The sequence below is a fragment of the Pteropus medius genome, unplaced genomic scaffold (genome assembly GCF_902729225.1).
Source record: "Pteropus medius unplaced genomic scaffold, Ma_sr-lr_union100, whole genome shotgun sequence".
Classification (NCBI taxonomy): Eukaryota; Metazoa; Chordata; class Mammalia; order Chiroptera; family Pteropodidae; genus Pteropus; species Pteropus medius.
The window spans coordinates 4,495,298-4,512,518 of NW_024349803.1; the positions used below are offsets into that span (position 1 = coordinate 4,495,298).

The following is a 17,221-nucleotide window of genomic DNA, read 5'->3' on the forward strand; positions in this document are numbered from 1 at the left end:
TCTCAAATCAAAGCCCAGAAGTAGCCAGTCCAGGGTTGCTATGGAGCTCCATGGGGTTCAGGGATGCAGGCTCCTTATATTTTCTTGCTCTGCCATTGGGGTGAGGGTGTTCTGTTTCTCAAATCACCTCATGGTCTGAGATGTCTATGAAGCTTCCACTGGCAAGAAAAGGAAAGAAAAGGAGAAGGATACTGTTTCAAAGTGTACCTATTGTTTTTCTTATTTCGTCATCCAGAACTTAGCAAGATGGCTGCCCCATTGGGAAATGTAGTCTTTGTTCCAGGAAGCCATATGTGCAGCCATAGACTGAGGTTCTATTACTATAGAAAAGGAGAGAATGAATATTGGGGAGCAAGTACAAGTCTCTGCCACACTCAGGAGTCCGAGAAGGCCACCGCTTGAATTTCTCAGAAGAGATGGTTTTTCATCTCGAAGCGCTCACATGGAAAACATGCCACTGCTTAAGCAAACTAATAATGTCTTCTTTTCTCTCCAAAATAATTCCCTTCCAGCTTGTTCAACAGGTAAATAATATTTCTTCCTATCCACTGAATTCTTCACCTGTTTAGAGGCATTGCAGAAAATCTTAAATCTGTGTTATCCATTGTGTCAAGGTGTTTCCAAATGCCCAGTGTTTCCAGCTGAAGTGGTCTTTGCCCTGGACATGTCAAGTGACGTCTCTCAGTTGGATTTTGAGAGGATGAGAGACATTTTATTATCTCTGTTGATGAAGATGGAAATAAGTGAGAGTAACTGCCCAACAGGTGCTCGAGTGGCCATCATATCCTACAACAACAAAATAGATTACCTGATTCGCTTCTCAGACTACAAGGGGAAGCCCGCACTCCTGCAGGCTGTCAGGAGAATCTCTCTGGAAAGGTCATCTGGCAGTAGGAACCTTGGGGACACCATGAAGTTTGTGGCAAGACATGTATTTAAACGTGCTCGCTCAAGCCTTCTCATGAGGAAAGTGGCTGTGTTCTTCGAGGTGGGCTGGGCCCATGATGCAGGTTCCATCAGCACTGCCACCCTGGAGCTCAGTGCGCTGGACATCGTCCCTGTGGTCATCACCTTCACAGAGGAGCACAACCTCCCGGATGCCCTATTGGTATGCGGAGGAACTGCTTGTGGGCAGGGGAACTGGGGCGGTTAGTACATGGTCCTTATCCTTCCATCAAGGACCACATGAGATATGAGAGCTGTTCAGGGGAAGAATTCCCCAGGAATTGATGTGTATGCATGGGGGCGTGTGTCCCATTGTGGACTCTATTAGTAGTGCTTCTACTGGTGCCAACTGACCATTCTTGAGCACTTATTTTGTGCTACGTGCGTAATAAACGTTATCTTATTTAATAATTCCCCAAACTCCATAAGGTAGGTTTATTTTAGAAATAAAAAAACTGAAGCTTAGAGATGTTAAGTCCACCATCAAAAGTCAAGTATCTAGTTTGTGGCAGACTGATATTATCTACCTTCAGAGACTATGCTTAAACACTATTCTAAATCATATCATGGCGAGCCATAGAATGTAATTTTCTTTATTTTCCCACTTGGGGTATAAAATATATACCCATTTAGCAAAATGAGTAGTGCACTGATTTTAAGTGTACAGTTAGTCGGATTTATATATACATTTAAACCCTCAAGACATGGTTTAAGATACTGAACACTTTCAGTATCCTATAAGTTTTTCCTATGTCCCTTCCCAAACCATACACTCCTCAGAGGCACTGCTCTTCTGGCTCCTATGACCATCCACTGACCTGTTCTGGACCTTCATATAAATTGAATCTTATAGTATTACTCTTTTGTATCTGGCTTCTTTCAGTCAACGTCATCTCTGTTCTTTTTGTTCATCCATGTTGTCTGTATGGGTAACCTGTTTTTTGTTTTTGTTTTTGTTTTTCGTTTTTTTTACTATCGTTCTTAAGAATTCTAGTGTGTGTATGTACCACAGCTTATTTACTTTTTCTCCAGACTTGACTCTTATAACTGAAACCCATGTAATACATTCTCATAGGATATCTGGGATGATTTGTTAAAATGAAGGGCGATTCTTTAAGAGATTTTAGGGTACTTATGAGTATCAGGTTGAACCATGTTACATTGCCAATATTCAACTATTTTTGACCAGCAAAAATGGAAATGTCATATGGTTCAAAGAACTAATGAGTTTAGTTGTGCTAGACCATTTAATTTTCTCTGAAGTTTCCTGTGCAGCAGAAGTGGTAGATGAGAGATTTTGTTTTAAAAAGCTGTGAATATGCTTTTAAGAATCAATAAGTAAAATTGTGAGAGCAGCTCTAAATAACCTCCTGAATGGATTAATAAAGGCAGGGTATAAAAAATAATAGTTTAAATTGGATATGTAGCTTTTGTCTTTGGCTTTTTCATCAATAATGAGGTGCCTTTGGAAAAGTCTCTTTATCTTTCTGAGTCTCATTTTGCTTAGCTCTCAAATGGCGAGGGTCACAATTAGACATTATGCAGGCTCCTTGCCAGGTGTAATCATCTACTTTCAGGAATAAATTTCCCTAACCCTTGGAGAGAAATACTCAAGGTATAGTTACAACCCCCCGCCAAACACTCATCAGTGCTGCTCTCTGAGAGGGGATCCTGGGCAGACAGTGTTTAAATCCCACATAGAGATGATTCTTTGCCAAAATGTTCTTGCCCTCTTAGTTGCTCGAGTTTCCGAGTAAAAGGATGTAATGGTATGCAAAAAGAACTTGCCAGCTTAAATATACCCGAACCTCAGTTCTATCATTTCTGTATGTTCTCCTTTCTATTTATTGGCTGCATTCTTGCCCCAGGATGCTGTTCCTTAAATGTAACAGTTTAGAAAGGATGTTAAATGGTGCTTGCCAGCACAAATGTGATAAATGATTCCATTTCTGGTGTCATTAACAAGGAGAGAAACCATAAAAACTACAACTCCCTTTCAGGGCCTTTCAGAAAATCTTCATTTTTCACAACTGGCCATATTGCAGCCCTTAACTTCCCCTACCCTGTGCTCTGTCTTTAGGAGAATCCAGTTAAGGGAGGGGGAATATCCTGTGATTTTTCTTCTGAATTATCTGCCTGAGGGCTCTCTTTGATTATCTGTGGAACTTTTGTCTTTCACTTTTATGTTATTTTATTTTTCAGAACAATACTCAGATGCTTCTGGCAGAATGACGGTCATTCAATCTGAACGATTATATGAACAAATGCCCTAAATTCTCAGCCCATTTAAGTATGCTTGGAGGCTGCACTCATACTGAAAAGATTTTTTTTTTTAAGCTATCCATCGACTACTCTCAGTCTTAAATAAAACAGTATTATAGCATTTGGACTATTTGTGCCTCATCTCATTTTCAAGAACTGTCCAGTTGCCTTTTGTCTCAAAACGTAACTTTATTTGCCCCATTTTTAAAAGTTAAAAACCAGAGGATTACAGGGAAAACGCAATTTGTGTGCCAGGTTTCAAATTTCATTTTTCTTTATAAAAACTAACATATGTTCACTTGAAACAATATCTAAGAAAATAGTTTACGTTTTTGACGCTCTTCTAGATCTTCCTACTTACTGATGCATTTAATTTTTACAACAACCCAATGAGGTAACTGTTATCATTGGTTCACTTTTCAGATGATGAAACTGAGACACAGAGAAGTTAAATAATTTGCTCAAGGTTTGGAATTCTCATTAGCAGTGGGATTTTAAATCCAAAGTCAAAAACAGGAAAAGAAGAGAGTTTAGAAGTTCAAAGTTCTTTTTCATGCATTATTTCATTTTATCTTTACAACAATACTATGAGCTAGGTCTATGAACTGCCTCTATATCTATTTCTGTGTATTGCTCTTTTTAAAAAAATCTAAAGAATCTATTTGGATTTCTATCACAGAGATATAAAAACAAAAATATCAGATTTAGAAGATGAAAATGTTCAGAGGAAGGCCAAAGGGATTTGAGGAATATTTTTAAAATTTTGATATAATTTTAGAATTCAAAAAAGTTGCAGGAGAACATTCTTTTTTTTTTTTTTGAAGAAAATGTTGGGTTGCCAGACAAGCCTTTTTAGAAGCCATGGATGTACCCCTGCTGAGGCCTTGTGGGCTGCTATTTTCTGTTAGATCATTACTTTCCTAAAACCAAACAACCAAGGAAGAAATTAGGCAATGAGGCTTCAAACTCTGGTTTTGTCCCTTGTGCTATCTGGACCTGTTTTTTGGCACTAGGACCTCAATTTATTCACCCATAAACAAGGAATAAACTCACAGGTTTGCTGTGAGAATTATTATGAGATAGTGCCTACGGGGACTTTCTGTGTGCATACTCAATATAGGCCATTATTACCATCTTCTCGAGGTCCCTAAGAGTGCACCTTTGCCCCATAACTGTTAAATTGATAGCTTCCATTTAATGAAACTCTATGGAGTTCCAATTGCCATGCTACATGCTTTCCATGCTTTTTCATTTTAACCCCTCATTACTCAAAACGTGGTCCTGGGACCAGCCACATCAGCGTCACCCAGGTTTGTAAGAAATGCCAAATCTCAAGCTCCACCCCCAGGCTAATCAATCAAGCTCCTCATTTTCAACAAGATTCCCAGGTGGTTTGCATGAATGTTAAAGTTTGAAGTGTTGGTATGATCCTCGTGACTATCCTACAAGTTAATAATGACAATCTACATTTCCCAGAGGAGATAAAGGGAGGGTCAGGGGTTAGTGACTTCTTTTAAACTACATAGTCCTGGAATTGGCATCCACATATGTTTGGTTCTCGAGTCTCACTCTGCCACCCAACACCCTCAATCCAATGTTGGCCCTTATTTGCTGGGGAGTCCAGAAAGTCAACTGCTTCACAGCAGCCTTGGTGGCACCGTGCCTGCTGGCAGGAGCTGAAATTGAACTCCAGCTCCTGGGATCAGTCACTGGTTATGTGACTACTCTCCTATCTCCTTCCCCTAGTTTTTTCAATTTTCTCTTCTTGTTCTCCAAGCCATTACCTCAACTGGATGCAAGATTGTTCCTAACTCTCCCTTGTTAGGGTCCAGTTAGCTCTTCCTGTGTCCCAAGGCAAATCATCCTCCCCAGCATTTGCTTCTTTCCCCTCTTCATCTATCTGTCTAAGCCAAGAGCCTCCCCCAGCTCAATCCCGGGAATGAATATCATCCCATGGCCTCTGGCAGTTTAATACAGCAGCTGAAGCATCGAATTTAACCATATGGGTCTCTTCAGCTCAGGGCTCATGGAGAATTCTTTAATAGTGAGGGCTGAGGTTTAAGGGTTGTCTGTATTCTTTCATAAAATGTCTTTCTATTAAATAAAAGAGGGTGTTAATGCAAATCCCTGTGCTGCATCCTTCCTGCCTCCATATAGTCCTGTCTTTAGTATATACCTAGTCCCCACAGACCACAACTGGACCCTCAGAAATGAAGTTGGTTGAAAGAATTACCAAAGGTGCTGATTCAAACTATAATAAAGCTTTGAGCCTCATGCAGATCACTTGGGTGGTGTTTAAGGGCCTCTATTTTTGAGATTTCCTTTTCTGATACTTTTGCAGTAGGAATCACAGATCCTATTTCCTCTTCTCACACTAGGATTCCCTCCCATACTATCTCTCTGCTTGAGCTTTCTCCAGAATTATAGATCTGATCAGTGACTAGGCCCACGCTGGCCATTCCAAAGTCAAAGTAATTAAATGTCACTTAAGAACGACTAGGTACAGATGAATCTATTCTTAATCATAGTTCCCTATGGACTTCCAATTTGTTTTTGTGTACTTGTTCCCACAATTTTGTTTTTACAGGAACAGGAAAATTTTTTACAGGAACATAAAATTATTCTTCCTAAGAAACCATTTTTAAAAGATTGAAGTTCTGTAGCTACTTTAATTCCTTTGAAGTTGGTCATTTCCCAACAAGCAGAACAATAATCTTAGCTGCTCAGAGTAGAAAAGGTAACGCAACGCCCTGAACACGAGGCAAATACAGAAGACAGTAATGGAGGACCAGGCTGTGTTGAAACAGAAAGAAAACTCAGCAGCATTGACTCCTACCCTAAAACTTTGTTGCTGAGGAAAGTGAGGCCAGAGACTTGTCCAAGACCACATAGCCAACTAGGGCACACCAAGGACTAGGACCCAGGTTCATGACACTTAATCTATTCTTGCTGCATAGAACTTTCCCTATGAACCATTCCTTTGTACAGACTTGGGAATATATTTGAATTTGTTTGAAGTCTTTCATAGTATCTTAAACATTCACACAAATTCTGACCTTTATAACATACTTCCCCCATTTCCCTGTTATTTAAAAATAATGTATACAAGCTTAGCATTTCCCCACAACTCTTGGAGGTAAAATTAATGCTCCCAGGGTTATCCCAGTTTCCTCATAACTTCTGGAACACAGATGGGGATCCTGATTTCAGAGGCCTTCCAAATTGCCTCATGTGTTTTCCAGTAAGCTATCAATGTATCATATGCGTGCCTACCCTGTTTTCTCTAACCCTTGGTGATTAATTAGGTCCATTTGGTTTAGTCAATCCTCAGATCTTATAACCATGTGGAGGAGATCTGTATGAATGTTGAATGTTGGCAACTCTGTGCACATTCTTCATGTCATCCTCCTCCATTTGGTAAGGAGTTTCAGGGTTTCAGATGTGCTGTGTAGTTTCTGTGTGCACATTGGAGGTGGGTATTCTCTAATCTTTGGGGAGTGAGAGCAAATGAGAATTCTGTAGATAACCACTGCCTACCTCTGGGCCTTTGTACATGCTGTTCTTCTACACTGTAATGCTTTTTTTCTACTTCTTTTCTACGTAAGCATCCTGCTCATTCTTTTGAAAGTACTAGATACAATCATCTTCATCAGATTCTCTCTATCCCTTCCCCTTGAAATTAATCTCCTCTTCTTGTGTTCCTAAAACATATTATTGGACCTCTTTCTTTCTTGAGAATAGTTTGTCTCTCCTTCCACTGAGGTTTTCAGTGATTTGAGGGTGTGGCTGTGTCATTTTGTATGTCCACATGGCTTGCTAACATTGTTATGTAGTAGTCGCATAATCAGTCTTGGTTAATTTGAATTTCTAAGTTAGGTAAAAGCACAATTTAGATTGCTTTTGCTGTGTAAGGAACAAAATAGGATGCATTTCACCTTTCTTCTCAGGAGACTTAGGAATGTTCCTGTTTGGTTTATCTATTTGTTTGTTTGTTTTGGTGTTACATTAGCATAAACAAAAGTTGGACTCTTTATATTTCTTTTCCCCAAAGGCTTTTTCTTTTAAGCAAAGCTCACTCTGAGAGACAATGATGGGATATGCTGCAGTCCTAAACAGAAAGAGTGAAGAGCTCTGTAAGGAGTGTATGTCATGGAACGTTCTTTTTTAAAGCTACCCTTGCATCTACAGCTATGCCATCCTGAATGTGCCTGATCTCGTCTGATCTCAGAAGCTAAGCAGGGTTGGGCCTGGTTAGTACTTGGATGGGAGACCACCTAAGAAGACCAGATGCTGTAGGCATTTTAAAAAAAATAAAATTAAAAAATAAAGTTACCTTTACCTGTCAATCTCCCTGAGGCCTAGCATAACAACTTCAAATGCTAAGCACTTTGCTGCCACAGGAGGGTCTGGAGCCTGCTTGGTCCTAGGCACAGGAATGAAGGAGGAGGGGCTGACCTTCAGTGGGACTTTGTCCTAAAAGGCTATCAATAACTGTCAAATAATGCCAAATAATATATACATATATTTCTATAATTATATATTCTCCTCAAAATATCATACTAATGTTTTGCTTATCTGAAATGGAAAAAGAAACATAGTTTGAAATTTAATTCAGCTAATGACAAACTTGCATATATGTTTGGATTAGATGGATGGAACCAACAGAGTTCATTTATTCGTCTGGGAGACTGAGAGCCAACAGGATGTGGAGCACATGGCCCGCTGCACTCTCTGCTATGGTAAGCCTGGACAGCATTTCTTACCAGACCGATGTCTTTAGAACAGGATAGACTAGCCAAGAGCCACGGGCCAGATCTGCTCTGCAGATGTGTATTTGTTTGGTATGTGCAGTATTTTAGAATCTGGGAATTTCCTATTAATTCTGGATCATCAGTTTTTCTTAGGAAGTTGCAATAGTCTGGAGAATCACAGATGTTGGATTCCCATGTGGTCATAGTCAGCCAGAGCTAAGTTGTGCCTATCCCCTTTTGAGGGGGCAAGTGTCTGCTAGCACCCTACAGTCCCTTCCCCTCCCTATTGTCTTACTGCTGATCTACTCTGCTTATTCACCTGTCCTGCCAGGTTCCTGTAGATGGCTGGGCTTGTGTTCCTTTCTTAGGCGTTTTAGTGTGAAGGGCAGACCACTGAACCAAGTCAAGAGTCCTGGGTTCTAGGCCTGGAACTGCCATTGACCACCAGCAGGGTACTGACAAGTTATTATGTGTCTTCGGCCTCCTTCACTCTACCTCGCACCTCACACTAGCCTGTGCCAGAGAGAAATTTGTGCTGAAACCCATGCATACCCCTGTATGGAGAGCTCTCATCCATCCCCACATCACTTAAGGCTAGAGTGAGCCCTACAGGTGAAATCAAAAGGGGATTTAATTGCTCCACACTAAGACCTATCACTGCCATGAGAGATTTGGTTCTGAGAACTTGGCCAAGTCAAATGTAGTAACTGCCGTTCATAGAGTATGTTGCAGTTGATGAACTGCTTTCTCATCCATCATCTCATTTGACGCGTTGTTTCTCTGGGCCTCAGTTCTCTCTCCTATAGAAGCATAAACCTGGTTGGTATTTACCGAGTTTGAGCTTTTACTATGCACCAGGGATTGTTCTGAGCACTTTACATAGATGAACTCATTTTTAGATTTAAACCTCACAAAATAGGTTCTATTATTATCATCATTGCCCCCCATCTGAAAGATGAAGAAACGGAGGTAATGGGAAGGCTGAGTAATTTGCCCAAGGTCACACGCCCCATAAAAGATAGGGCACAGACTGAACCAGGCAGGTGTCAGTGAAGCTAAAGATTAGGAAGCCATATGGCCTAGTGGTTAGAAACATTGAATGTGAAATCAGATCATCTCGATTCTTTCTTCTGATAAAGGGGCACATTTACTTACAGTGTCCATCTGCTGGCCGTGTTAACACAATGCAAATAGCGCTCAGCAACAGCTATCCTTATTGAGAATCTAGAAATCTGTTTGCATGGAAAGGAAAGAGATGCATAGTAACCCTGGCCTCTCCCCGCCTTCCTCCCCAGACAAGTGCCGACCAGCTCCGGAGTGCAGGTTGGGCACGCCCGGACCCCTGGCAGTAGATGTGGACGTGGCATTCGTGGTGGACAGCTCCCACAGCGTCAGCAAGGATGTGTACCGGGCTGCCTTGAGTCTAGTGGATGCCACGCTCGACAACATAGAGGTGGCTGCACAGCCGAACACGTCCCTCTACGGGGCACGCGCGGCCCTGGTGAAGCACACAACTCCTGGCTTCTGGCCAGGCTCTGGACAACCCCCTGTGCTTGAGGGTTTCCTCCTGACCACCTTTGGTCACCGGATGCAGATGCAGAGGCACATCCATGAGGCTGTAGGCCGCCCCCTGCAAGGAGCTCCTGCCCTGGGCCACGCCCTGGAGTGGACACTAGAGAAGGTGCTCCTGGCAGCCCCACTGCCCAGGAGGGCACGGATTCTCTTCGCCATCGTGGCCAGTGAGACCAGCAGATGGGACCGGGAGAAGCTAAGAACTGTGTCCCTGGAGGCCAAGTGCAAGGGCATCACTCTGTTTGTGTTGGCCTTGGGCTCGGGCGTGGGAACCCATGAGCTGGCTGAGCTGGCCCAAGTGGCCAGTGCCCCCTCTGAGCAGCACCTGTTGCGCCTGGAGGGGATCTCAGACCCAGAGGTAGCCTACACCCGGGGCTTCATGCGGGCCTTCCTGAATCTCCTAAAAAGTGAGTGGTTCTGGAACCCTGGGGATACCCTGGATGGGGTAGGGAGAGGAAATTCCAGAGCCTGGCATTTGGGCAAGCAGTTGTTTGCTGTACCCTTTACCATTGCCGAAGTGTGTGCAGCTCCACAGCCTCTGTGGAGCCTCCAGAGAGCACCCCATTTCCTAAAAACCCTGAGCTATTTCGTTGCCCTGACACTGTGCCACGCCTAGTGCAGCTTTCTTGTTTGGAACCTCTCAGCTGGTGGCTGGGAGACCTCAGGTTTCTATTTAACTTCTCAATTTTCTCTTTTACCAAAATGAGAATTATAGTCTCTTCCTTATTTGAAAAGCCTACTTTCAAATATGTGCATGGAGGGGCTCGGAAAAGCACGAGTGCTGTACAAATATAAAGTGTAGTTACTGTTATTACTATATCCTGTAACCCAGACTCCAGAATCCAGTGGCGCATAACAGTGCTTCTCAAATTTTAACATGCACACACTGGGGATCTTGTTAAAATGTGGATTTTGATTCAGTGGGGCTGAGCTGAGGCCTGAGATTGTGCATTTTTAACAAGCTCCCAAGTGATACTGATGCTGCTAGTCCATGGACCACATTTTGAGTAACAAGTGTTTATGACATATATTTTCAGAGGTCTTCAGGGACTTGGCAGGAAGTGAGGGAGGGTCTCCCACCTCAGGTTATGGTGGATGAAGCCAACAGTGAAGGTTAAAGGGCACACTGACTGTATCCTGGCTGGAATTCTTCCCTACTTCCTGTCCTAGTGTCCTCACTTCCAATTGGAACTAGTTCAACCAAATTCATGGGCAGCCAGTACCAAAACCGTATCTCTAACATGATAATGGAGATTATTAGGATTGAGGGAATGGGTATTATTCTGGTCACATTTCCAGGAGTTTGTTTTGGGCTTTGTCCACCAGTACATAATCCAAACAACTCACATGCAGGGTGCCTTGTTGTAACATGTGAGGACTTCTTGCCTTCTTTGCCGGGGGACATGAGATTTTCAGTTTATAAGTGTGTGTGACACCCTATTGGGAGCCTTGAGGGACATCTGCTCCTTTATCACTGAAGGAATAAAGGGAGTCTGATGGATATGTTAGAAGTACTGACACAGCATTTGTGCCTCTCCAGTTTGAGAGGTATAAAGATCCATGAATCAGTTCTAGTCTTAGCTGTGCCACTAGTGAGCTGTGTGATCCTAGAAAGGTCAGTGAACCACTCTGAAATTTACATCTCTTATTGTTACAGGAGGTGAAGGAGAGATTTCTAATAAAGGGCTGATGGCTTAGTAACCATTTGAGAGAAAAGCAGGCTAAAGGGACCACTTTTCTATTCTGTTTTAATTTCATTTTACTTTATTTTTTATGTTTTATTTTGTCAGGTTGCATTTTATGTCTTGTTATATTCTTTTATGTTGTAATTTTATTTATGTGATAGGATGCATTTTTGTTTTTATTTTTATTTTTTATTTTATTGGCTTTTATTTTTGTATTTATTTTATGCTTTACTTGAATTAATTTTATGTCTTTTTGATTTTATGTCAATGGATTTTTTTTTGTTTTTATGTTTCATTTTATTTCATTTTTTGTTATGTTTATTTTGCTTTATTGTACGTTTTACTTTCTTATGCTTTATTTGATTTTATTTTATATCTTTTAAATTTTGTGTTAATGGATAATATTTTGGGTTTTTTTATGCTTTATTTTACTTCATTTATTTCATTTAAAAATTTTATATCATTTTATGCTTTATTTGATTTGGTTTGATATTTTATTTTTAGGTGGAACAAACCAGTACCCACCCCCAGAGCTGACTGAAGTGTGTGGGGGCCCCAACCGAGGGGACACTCTGCTGCAAGCACTTAGGCTTATCAAGAGGTAGGCCGAGGGCAGAGCTGAAGTTGTCCCATAGCTCTGTTCCCTGTAGGAAACTGTCTCCCTAAAGAATGGTCACAGGCAATGCCAGTCCTTGACCTGACCCAAAGTATTGAACAAGAAATGCCTGCAAAACACAAGATGTTCCTGTATTTGCCAACTCTGACATGGTTTGGTTTTTCTTTTCTTCTTCTTATTTTTTTTTAATGTTAAGAGTAACACGGGACCAATAGAAAACATTCAAAGAGCACATAAGTGTATAAAAGCAAAAAATGAAAAATTTCCATTCCACCACATCCCCCCATCTTCTAATCCCACGTCCCAGAGGTAAAATTAATAATGCTAAACATATTATCGTGATGTTCATTCAAACACTTTTGTAGATCTAAGGGAGTAGCTAATGTGATAACAAAGTCATCAGAAATGCCCTAAACCTAAAGCTTATCGAGCCAGCAATATCAATGGGTAATTGAACCTTTCCGTTCTTGTAGTTTGGTTATGCAGTTCGACGTGGGTTGTTTCTGTACAGGTTGCCCAAGCGCCGTCGTGGCATAGCTGGCTTTGCTGATGACTTGGAAGCATTTGAAGCAACAGACTTTCTTCTAGAGAATAGAACAGCCATGATGACATCTGTAACTCAGAAAGAAGCACCTGAAAATTATGAAAAGAGTGGATATGCAGCTGAAGAAAATGAACAAGAAATGCTTGCAAAACAAAAAGAAAGTGGAAAAGAAATAAGTTTGGACACTGCGTATGGTAAAAACCAAATGACTTCTTGTTCCTTAGGTTGAATTCACTTTTTAAAATCTTTACCTTAAAAAAAAAAAATTCCTGTACACTATGTTAGCATGAAAAATTTGCCTTTTTATACAGTTTCCTTTATACAGTTTCCAAATGAATGAATTCATGTATGCTGTTAAAGAAATCAGTTTAAGAAAACATAGAATGGCTAACTTTCACCTGACTGTAAAACTGGAGCTGAACAGAAGCTATTTCAGGGAGCATGATGGAGGCACACATCATGAAGTGTCAGTACTTCACTGTGGAGCAGCAATGACCGATTGCAGAAATGCTGAACATACTCCTGACCTTGAGGGAAAATGCACTGGCTTGTAGAAGGCTCCTTTCTGTATGAGCGGCCGCCTGTGCTCTGACCAAGTTTCAGGAACATTTGCATCTATCTAAAACAATGGTAGCATCGATTTTTGGATCACAGAATGTAGTAATGCAAAGGCTACATTACCCTTACATGGGCGGAACAAAGTAAGCAAAACAATGAATACATTAGAAAGAGATTTGCGGGGATTTGACTCTGAAATTTTTTTAAATGCAGGGGAAAGATGGCTGAAAGAGTTTCTAGTGAGTGGTGTGGTCAGTCCTGCTTAGATTAAATGAGCAATAATTTCCCAGAGGTTTTTGAATGTTCCTAGATTGTTCTCCATCTGGGGCTGCTAGATAAGTAGACATGGAAAGTTATTTAATCTCTCTGTGGCTTATTTTCCTGATCTTAAAGTGAGGATTATGTGAATACCTACTTCATTGGGTTGTTTTGCAAATAAAACTTGATAATTCATATGTTTGCCACATAGTAAGCTGCAATCTGAGTTAGCTGTTAAGATGCTGCTGATATGTCCCACCCTTAGGTTCCAAAACAAATGCATGTGCAAAGGAAATAACAAAACCAGATAGAGGAATAAAAGTGAGATATTTAAGAACACTAATCAAACTTAGGAAGACATTATTAAAAATCCCAGCAATGTTACAAAGTATAGATCTCAGCTCATACTCCATTTATATGACCATAGTAAGCTATCTGTAGAAGGATAGGATTTGCCTTCATATACAACAACTCACATTATGGATTATGCATTTCAATTCAGTAATAGTTTTTCTGAAAGCTGCAGAATGTCTGCTTTCAATGGGGCATTGACTGACTGAAGGAATTGCTTAAGAGTTAAAGTATTAGGATAATGGCATTGCAGAGCCAGACCCCCAGCAGGGACAGTAACATTTCACCTCCTTAGGCTAAAAATTAAGCATAGAAGAACTTACTCTGTTGATTATTCTATTTTCAGTATATAATATTCTCAGGTAATCTTATTAAGGCAGTGATTTTTAGTCTTGGCTGTAAATTGAAATCACCTGGGACTCTTTCAAAATTCTCAATACCTAGACCTCACCCCAGATCACTTGAATCAGAATCTCTGGGTAGGGGGCTTACCTAGTAATTCCACTGAGCAAACAAGAGGGAGAACCACTGCTCTAAGGCATCCTTTCCCACAATTTAAGGTGAAAGAGATAGAGGAGAGCTTCCTGGTAATCTAACCTAATTGTATTCACAAAAACTGAGGCTTGAAGGTTCCCCAGATTTCCCACCCGCTTTGTAACTTGGCTCTGGCCAGTCCCCTCCCAGTGCATTTCGAGGCCACTCCAAACCTTTAGCAGCTCCTCTCCTTCCTCCATGTCTCTTTCTTTAGCAGATGCCCTTATGTGTTTGCTTCCAAAAGAAATAAAGGTGGCCAGATGCAGCCTCCTGCAGCTTCCTGTATTTCTGCACACCCTATCTTCCTGTCCTCCAGCCAGAGAAAGGAGCTGTCTCTTTTCTTCATGAGTGTTCCATCCTTTTTGGTCAAAAAGGACCAAAAGGCCCTTTCAGACCTCACTGACTTGAGTTCTTGAGATGGGGCCACTGTTGGCCACTACCTTCCTCTTCAAACTCTTTCCTGTCTTAGCTTTGGAGATAAGATCCTTGTTTTACTTCTGACCCCTCCATCGTTGTGAGTTCATCTTCTTAGGTTCGTCCTCACAGGGGAATCCAGGTTTTATGGAACTTGAAGTTTATACAATTTAGGGGGGCTCTGTTTACTAAAAAGAACACAAAAAATTTTAAAATTAAGCACAAAAGTGAATATTTACTTGGAAGAGGCTTATGCAAATGGAAGACCCTGAAGCTTCGGCTTCATTAATTTCATGGTGAACCTGCAATGCCTTCCCCAAGTCCTTTCTTCAGTCTTCTAAGCATTCTCCACACATGACTGGAGCCAGCTTTCCCACCACAACTTCAACTCTTCCTCTCTGTAGTGATGACTTCAAATCGGTACCTTCCATCTTTAACTGTCTCCTGAGATGCAGACCAGTATTTTTAACTAGCCTCCAGATGGCACCATTGCACATGCCCTCAGTCATCTCAAACAAACCGTCTTTTCCATCCAAACTTTCTCCTTTATTCCTTGACTGGAACGAACTCCCATTGGACCAGGAATGGAAAATCAAAACCCAAATATCACGCTACTTGTTTCCTCTCCTACTCTCCTGCCTCCAACAGGTACCTACTCTTGGCGTAACTTCCTCCTCAGCATCTCTCAGATCCATCTGCTTTTCCCACATCCTCCCTCTTAACACCTTGGCTTTCGCCTCCAGTGGAACTGCAGTGCTGTCTAACTGGTCTCATTTCTTCCAGATTGTCCTCCTCCTAATTCCATTCTAGACACCAAATTTAATTTTTCTAAAATGCCAAATCTGGTTGTGACATTACACTTTTTCTGTATTTCCCATGGTTTATAAGATAATGTCCAGGTGCCTTCGTAAGGCACATAGGCCTGTGATTAGATCTCTACATTGATGCTCGGGGACCTACTTGCCGCCACTTCCCTACATGTACCTCTTGCACTATTTTCGGTTGCCCCTTATGCCCTGTTCTTCATTCCAAGTCTCCATGCCATCGCTTACCATCTGCCCATCTGCATCCTCTCCACCATGTCCACCTGGATTACATCTACTCATCTTTTCATACTCAGTGTCACCTCTACTTAGAGTCCTTTCCGGCCCCCAGGTAGTATTAAATTTTCATGGCCTCCTTTGTGCCCCTGTATCTTAAGCCATATTCTGCCGTAGCACCTGTAACCTTCTATTGCACCTACTTGTGAAGAATTAAATAATGTCATTTCTCTTGATAGAAGCCAGGCTAATCTTGGTATAATTTACCATTTCAGTGTTATTTCCAAAGCACATAAATCTTTTTTTTTTTTTTTTTTTAATTTTCTCCACCAAGTAGGGCTACATTATAAGACATGTGTACGAAGAGACAGAAACAGCTTAGGCAAAATCACAATTTCATTGTAGCTATTGTTGTGGCGTGAATGAATCTGAGACCCACGGAGCCAATTGAGATGAATTATGAGCCTTTATTAGCCGGCCGGCGACTGACTCTCTACCACGCAGGGTTAGAGGAGATCAGCCCCGAGCTTCCAGAGGAGGCAGCTTATAAAGCCTCCTATTACATCCTTGAATAAGCAGATTACAAGAAGCAGAAGTTAGTCGTTAACGTTTTGTACAAAGATAAATGTATCCGGGGAACTCTCAGATCAAACAAGGCCTAGTAGACAGTTTTATTATTTTCTCCTTGGAATGTTGCACTTCTGGGGCTGGCACCTGGAGATATCTCCTCCCTGTGACTGAGTTACTGCTTGCACCTGGAGATACTGCCTCCCTGAAACTGGAGAATTTCCACTTTTACACTATTCTTCATACCTATCCAACTCTCTTCTTTCTCTTCCCTTTTTCTTTCTTTGTTCCTGGATTCCATGGAACAAAACTGATCGCTGCTGTAGGATTCTTCCAAGAAGGCAAAAATTAACACACATGGTAAAAATAATGCAAATGTGAAATTGGGGGCTAGCAATAGTTGCTTTGGTGAAAACTCGTTTGCCCCACCCTCAATGCTATATGATACCGATAAAAGTAAATAAGACTCTGAGGCTTCCTGAGTGTTAGGTTGCAAAGAATACCTTTGAGATTATTAGTTTAAAGAATTGAAGATTTATTCACCTATAGCTGTGTCGCTCAAGTATTAGCCATAAATTCGAATAATTTGAAACTACATGAAAAACTGAAAATTCAGATCCTTAGTTACAATAGCTATATTTCAAATACCCAATAGCCTATGTGGACAGTGGCTACTGTATTGGATAATGCAGATATAGAACACTTCCCTCATTGCAGAAACTTCTTCTGGACAGTGCTGCCCTAGAAAAATAATTGAGGAGAAGCGGCGCCTGTTTGATTGTCGACTAAAGGCAAGGATGGGGCTTCTAAAAGCAAAAGCCACAAAGCGTCACTAGTAAAAACAATGATTTGTTTAAGCAAGTCCTTGGCTTGTCAGTTGGAATCAGTTTGTAACAGCAGAGACTGGTGTTAGTGAATTGCTGAGCCTGAAAACTATTTGTAGATACAGAGTACAGTCAACAGTTCATCACTATAGTGTTTTTCTGTTGACTCTAATAAGTTTTTGGAGAAGCATTTCTCTGGTTCCTTCTCCTGGGCCCTCACTGCTTGCTCTCTTCCACCCTTCCCTCTCCTCCCCCCGCCCCCATATCGTACTCAAGCCGCAGGCCAATTCACATGTGCCT

General features: G+C 41.3%; 1 protein-coding gene and 1 pseudogene across 3 annotated transcripts in view; both read left to right on the forward strand.

Annotated features, from left to right (window-relative positions):
- Window positions 1–17,221, forward strand: part of LOC120582065 (collagen alpha-4(VI) chain-like) — a 103,509-nt gene that overhangs the window by 84,839 nt on the left and 1,449 nt on the right. For all 3 annotated transcript variants that reach the window (XM_039837101.1, XM_039837103.1, XM_039837102.1), the window contains 6 exons: window positions 513–524; window positions 615–1,108; window positions 7,856–7,946; window positions 9,254–9,937; window positions 11,720–11,816; window positions 12,343–12,569. In XM_039837101.1, the coding sequence (XP_039693035.1) occupies window positions 513–524; window positions 615–1,108; window positions 7,856–7,946; window positions 9,254–9,937; window positions 11,720–11,816; window positions 12,343–12,569 (1,605 nt within the window). The remainder of the gene's footprint in view (window positions 1–512; window positions 525–614; window positions 1,109–7,855; window positions 7,947–9,253; window positions 9,938–11,719; window positions 11,817–12,342; window positions 12,570–17,221) is intronic.
- Window positions 7,388–7,506, forward strand: LOC120582682 (uncharacterized; annotated as a pseudogene).